Raw genomic sequence first — 6,863 nt, 5'->3', positions numbered from 1 at the left:
AGACAACAAAGGATGCGCGCCTGTCACCTCGTGTATTTCTTTTCTTTTCTTTTTTTTTTTTTTGCAGGCTGCCTAACCGAGAAACTCCAACATAAATCGGCTTTAATTTAGTTGTTAATAGGATTTAATATCAACCCCCCTCAAACACCTTCGCTGCTACTCCGCCTGCAGAGAAAACAGACGCCAACATTGTGTTGCACACTCGGACATTGAAAGCACCAAGAGGACCCGTTTGGACCATTAAATACCAATAAACAACCGGACTGAGCATGAAGGCATGAGAGGATGCTGCCGGACCCCTCTGACTTTCCAGCTGGTGCCTCGCAGCTCGTGGCTTTCAGCCTCCATTGAATCCCGAAGGAAAACGCCTCTATCTATGAGAAATAACCCCTCCCTATTGGCTGGATTGCGGTGCACATGCTATAACAACAGGATATGCAAAGAGCTATGGGCTGATCTAATAGCCTATCATGTTTTTCGCATGCTTTTTTGACCGAGATCTGTATTTTATTTAATAGGATGTGAACTGTTTACTTGAATCCAATGGTTCGGATGCAATAATAATAATAATAGTAATAATAATAATAATAGTACTTGTTAATGGACCTGCCACAGTCAAGCTGAAGGTAGTTGTGCCTGTGTAGTAAAGCTGCTGAAGAATGTTTAAGTATCGGATCCGGATGTTTTTCAATGAACTCAAAGTCTTGCTACTGATGCGCTCTGGATCAAGCAGGAGGACTGAGACAGGTACACACAGGGACTCTCAGACCAGGATGCGAGGGCTCGCTATAGGAGGCTGTGGTTGGCCGCCGTTGAGCTGCTCTCAGCGGGATGATGAGGAGGAGTATTACGGTTCTGACCCCCGGCCACGCAGCCTGGCGTTTGAGGATAAAGATGAAGACAAACCCCAAGAAGAAGAAGAAGGAGGAGGAGGAGGAGGAGGAGGAGGAGGCCTGGACGCCGCTTCCCTCCCGAGTCTCTCAGAGAGCGGGATGCGATCGCCGCAGTGCCGGATCTGCTTCCAGGGACCGGAGAAGGTAGCTATAGTTAAACAATAAAGGTGTTAATGTGATTTGTTAAAAGATGCTCAGCCACTGTGAGGGATCCTGGTGCCCATGTGTGCATGTTCCTGGATGCTGTTTGCACCTCATCAGAACAGGTGCTCAATTGGGCCTCAGACCACGTGGTGCTCACCTGAATGAAGTCTAAGCAGGTCAGGAGACAATGTTCATCACTCTACTGTTACTCCTCACTGCTGTTTAAGATAAAGGATCCACAGAAATGCCTGCTATCATGAAAGTTAAAATATATGAACATGAAAATTAGAAGTTTGCACATTCAAGAATATTCTGCACAATAGTTGTGCAGTATATCTACAAATAAAGGTGTGGTGCCAACTTTTTGTAGTTTAGAGCAAGTTTTTCAGTCTTAAAGAGATACTCCAATAATTTAGTCAACTTGGCTTTGCACTTTTGTGACGTTGGCGGACTTGCAAGAGGCAGGTTTTAAGAAGAAATGTCAAAATTGAAGCAGATATCCCAAATTTCAGTCCCAGATATGAGTCATGCTCCAAGGAGACGCTGCATCCTACATTTCCCTTTATGCAACTCAACAGCAGCTTTTTTTGTAAGGCGCTTCCTGCTCTGTCAGCATCCTCTTCTTTGTCAGTCTAAGTGACCCTGATTACATCATTATGACATCATCAGGGTTACTGCCTCAGATTTGGGGAAACTCCTGCAGACACACAGGAGACATTATAAAACTGTTTTCACAGGCTTCTAACAAATACACAGATATTTCTGTGTAAATTCTGTGGCATGCCCCTTTAAATGATTTAGTACAAACAATCCAGATTTTAAAAACTCATATCATGCATCGATGCTAAAGAGTTTCAGGTATCTACAAGTGTGCCTTGAGTCTGCTCAGACGCAGAGTAAAAATCCAAAATGACAAAGGCTAAAAAAAGGAAGCAGTCCATCAACAGTGATCTGAAAATAGCAGTGGGCAGACGAAGGGCATCAGTTAAGAACAGGCTGGAGAGAGGCAGGAGGAGCTTTGTATTTACTATGTGAACCAGTGAAGTCCATGCAGTAATGGATCCAGCATCTAACGCACAAAATTAGGCCATTATATAAAAGCAACCAAGAGGGGTTTCAGAAAATGATTCATTAAAAGACATTTTTAGCTCATTACAATTCAGGGGGATTTGAGTGAGGGAGGCAGTGTGAGTTCAGTAACTTGCTGAGGGATTCTAAAGTAGGAACCGTTAATACGGGGATCAAACCCTTGATCGTTCCTTCGGGCTCCAGGAAGGTCACTCAAAGTGCAGCCGAAGTGTCTCCTGCTCACATGAAGGAGAACGGAGGGGCCGTGGGAGGACAGGAAGTTAAAGAGTGTTTAAAATGTTTGTATCATTCATGTCCAAGAGGAGGAGATCCTGTGGATGAAATCAATCTTGAAGAGACAGACTTTGCCAGAGATCTCGGAAAGTTTTTCTTTCCCCTCCAGATATCCAACTAATTAAAGAGCTAGAACATCACCCAGAGTCAGACAGGAAATAAAGGGAGATGTGCAAGAGCGTTGTCAGTCCGAGGGCCTTAGGGAGTCTCGTACTGACAACAAAAACCTGCGCCAGATGGCCTGTGATTTCTTTTGAGGCTGCAGGAAAGTGACATGAGAGAAACAAATTGTATCCAGATGAAGGCGTTCAGCAGCAGTCAGTCAAATGTAACTCTCATACTCCCCCTTTATCACATTTTCATTCATGTTTTAAATATCTGCAGCTCAAGATATAAAGGCACATGTGTCCTTTCCGCTGAGCACATCAACCACCGAAATTTTCCTTTCAAGTCAGCGCATAACCTCACTATATATTCAATGAATGCGTGGTGCTTGAAATATCTCTGTAATGATGAGCTGCACTTGCTTTTATACCCTAATTAGTCATAATAAATTAGGGATCAACTGCCAAAAGCTTTTCTCAGGAATTCTAGCCTGAGTTGACTCTAGTTATTTCTGCAAGTGTGTCAAGATGGGAGCTGATCATTGCTCCTGAAATCTCATCTGAAATGTTCATCTGGCAAGCCACCGCAATTAGATGGACCCACTGTTATTTATAAGCCGAATTACATTTGTGAAAAACCTGCTTCATTTCTGCCATGAAGACAGTTAAATGCATATTTATGAATGACAGAGAAAATTGGTGTTTTTGTGTCAGTTTTGCTCATAAGCTCCATATTCCTGCAGAATCATATGAGACTGTTACTTTCAGGGTTCATTTGATCGCATAATTGATTATATCAGATATACCTTATGAAAGAGAAGAGCGTCATACAATCTCAGAAAACTGTGGTAAAAAGTGCAGCTCTGGTTTGTTCCAATTTTCTTGAACTAGCCCTAAAAATACAAATCAATTGGCAATAAAAGTGAAAGTTATGTGTAATGAGAGACAATCTGGCAGGTGAGCTCAGAGAGAAAAAACACTGAATGGTCCTGAGGATTACAGAAAGGAGATTAACTAGTTTTATCACACTTTAATGGTGAAGACACAGTTTTGACTGAATGCAGATGTTGCAGTCACAAAGACCTGTAAAAATCTACATTTACAGCAAACTTAGCAAACCCAGAACTCAATAGAAAGTTTGTCAAATATTAAAAAAAACTAAAAGGCGTTATGTACAGTTATCAAACCATTAATGCCAATACTCATGGCAGAATTACAAGAGAGCTACAGTTTATTACAGGTGATAAAACCTGTGTGAAATATTGTTACATGACATACCCCTGTATTATTATTATTATTATTATTATTATTTAGTGTCACTTTGTAACCGTCTCTCTCTCTGACAGATGTAACTAATCAGGAGTGGAGCTGGAGTTGCACATTGACAGCAAATATGCATCTATACTTTAAATGTGTTGGGCAACACAAAAAAAAGAAATGAAACTAAGAAAATATAAACCTGAAGGTAATAAGCAGTCAGATAATGTTCATATTTTTGTCTTAATCGGTCACTGGTCTCTGTACTAACCTTCAGGTTCATCTCAAAACACCAAATTCAATACCCCGAAGTAATCCTGCACCTTCAGTAAATAAATTGTGACAGTAACCTTGTCAAGGCTGAGGATTTCCTTTATTTCGTCACCTTCAGCAAATCAAATCTTGTGACAGGCGGATTGAAAGCATCCAGCCGCCTCTGTAGATGCTGTGCGTCCCATGCAGCTGCTTGTTGTCGTTGTGTCCTGCAGGGGGAGCTGTTGAGCGCTTGTCGCTGTGATGGCTCTGTGCGCTGCACCCACCAGTCCTGCCTTATCCGCTGGATCAGTGAGAGGGGCTCCTGGAGCTGTGAGCTCTGCTACTTCAAGTACCAGGTCCTGGCCATCAGCACCAAAAACCCACTGCAGGTACGGTCGCTCTCTCTTCTTCGCCCGTTATGATCACAGCGGAAATAAACACTGAGTTCAAACATTTAAAGGAGCAGCTTTGTATCAAATAAAAGTAGTTGACATTGGACCTGCAAGATGGCAGAAGGTTATGCACAAACTTTACATTGCCAGATTCGAGTGAGTGATTCCCAGAAAAGCAAAGCATAGTAATCACAACGGTGGTCATTGATCGTACGTGGATGTATTGGCATACAGTAGGAGCCATGCAGTGTTTACATTCGGACTTTGGATTGATTTCATCAAGCCAACATGCACTAATTCCTAAGAACAAACTCATTAGCTAAGAGGGAGTACAAGGCCGCCTCAGTTGTCACACAGCTATCTATACTGTTTTTTTAATGGACAACTGCAGAAGAAGAAGTGAGAAGGACTGATGGGAGGATGCCAGGAACATATTTATAAGGCACTGCACATTTCAAAGAGTTGGCACATGAGTTAACCGAAGTGTGTGGCACATGGACAGTCTCACCAAATGATTTCAGCCTGTGAAAGCTGGAACAGAGATATTAGGAGATAAGAGGCTTCCTCCTTCAGTTGACTGTCCTGTTAGACAATCCCTGCGCCTCTGAACCAACATTATGAATAGAATAGATTTGGAGAACTGATGTGAATGAATTGTCTAACTCACTTGGTTGTAGGTTTTCATGATTTTGTGTAAGAGCGTGAGCAGCAGCGGCTCGGCGACGCCGTGGTTTTCGAGCAGCCCTGCAGTGACTGCACACAGTCAGTGAATGACAAAGCACTGTCGCTACATCACTGTGAAGGCGGAGAGCTTCACACTCAGACTGACCTGAAGTTTCATTCATCTCAGTCATGCTGCCTCAGCATTACTTTAACTGCATGCACAGCTTGTTAGAGACCCAAAATAAAAACGAAGGATTTGATATAGACATGTTAAAGCAATGCATGCCTCTATAAATAAGCAGGGCAGAGTTAGTCAAGACTGATGTGGTTCCAAACCTGTATTGTCAGATCTCTGTGTTGATGAGATGAGACGTGGCTATGTGAATGCATGCTGCTCTTTTCTTTTGCCAGAAACGGAGACAAACACAGCGCTATAACAGTATCTCGCATAATCAAGAAGCATTGTGAGATTTACGCCCACAGGAAGGAGTTTCAGTCCATTTTTGTGTCTCGCTTTGTGTTTTCCAGTGGCAGGCCATCTCTCTGACTGTGATTGAGAGGGTGCAGATTGCAGCCATTATCCTGGGCTCTTTGTTCCTCATTGCCAGCATCTCCTGGTTGGTGTGGTCTTCGCTCAGCCCATCAGCCAAATGGCAGCGGCAGGACCTTCTCTTCCAGATATGCTACGGCATGTACGGCTTCATGGACATAGTTTGTATAGGTGAGGCACAGATACTGAGGCTGTTATTTCACTGGAGATGTGAATATTAACATGTTTGATCGTTGTTTTGACCAATTTGGGCGGTAAAGCTTTATTTTATATGTCCATAGTTTTCTAATAATTTCCTGAAATAAATATGTAAGTTCGTCCTATTCATCAGGAATAAAGAGACAGCGTTAAATGGTATATTTCACTAAATTAATTCAAGTAAATGGCTGAATTTACTCACTATCATTAATATGGCGATTGGAGAGAGTTTACACATAAATGAATTTGGTGCATTTATCCATGTACATTTCTGTTTTTTCATTCATGTTTCACAAGTATATTTCTTGCATTTTGTCTCTGTCTCTTTTTCTTCTTGGGATTTCCATCACTCGTGTTTTTCCCACCAAACCCACCTGTCAAAAACACCCACACATAAGCCCAGTACATTTAAAACATATTGCTCATAATAACTGTGTTAGCACTTCCTGATTCTCATTAAACAAACGATTGTTTGTCTATGTGTGACCCTGTTTCCTCCCCACTCTTTGTCCTTTATGCCCAGGCCTTATAATCCATGAAGGGTCGTCTGTTTACCGGATCTTTAAGCGCTGGCAGGCTGTGAACCAGCAGTGGAAAGTGCTGAATTATGAGAAAGCGAAGGACTTAGGTGACCCCATCAGTAGCAGCAAAGGCCGCGTTGACAGGAACTCTGCTCACACTGTCACAGACAGCGGACGAAGGGTGAGTCGACACGTGAGGACTATTCTCGACCACCACTGTGGCTACGCTATTTTGCACATCCTCAGCCAGTTAAGACCCAACAACCTGCACAGTGCCAACCAAGAGGTGGTCATGAGGGTGACCACAGTATGAGGCTGGCCTCTGCAGACACAAGTGCTCCGATGCTTCAGGAGGAGGCCAAAGTGTTGATTGGGATTTGATTTGAAAAAATCCTAATCTGCCTGCCTAAAATCTACATTAACACTGTCGTTAACTTCTACTCTTATATTCAGATTCTCCCTGAGCTCAAAGTGGACAACGAGAAATGCCTCTGAGATTTGGGCAAAGGGAGAACACTGAAGTT

General features: G+C 42.7%; 1 protein-coding gene across 1 annotated transcript; it reads left to right on the top strand.

Annotated features, from left to right (window-relative positions):
• Positions 1-659: 659 nt before the first annotated feature.
• On the top strand, positions 660-6,652 carry LOC139218500 (E3 ubiquitin-protein ligase MARCHF9-like). Its single transcript, XM_070850083.1, has 4 exons — positions 660-1,037; positions 4,249-4,404; positions 5,599-5,791; positions 6,342-6,652. Exons 1-4 carry the CDS (start codon positions 660-662, stop codon positions 6,650-6,652), a joined length of 1,038 nt encoding a protein of 345 aa, XP_070706184.1.
• The last annotated feature ends 211 nt before the right edge of the window (positions 6,653-6,863 follow it).

Source organism: Pempheris klunzingeri, chromosome 2 (assembly GCF_042242105.1).
Source record: "Pempheris klunzingeri isolate RE-2024b chromosome 2, fPemKlu1.hap1, whole genome shotgun sequence".
NCBI lineage: Eukaryota > Metazoa > Chordata > Actinopteri > Acropomatiformes > Pempheridae > Pempheris > Pempheris klunzingeri.
This window is presented reverse-complemented; position numbering and strand designations above follow the sequence as displayed.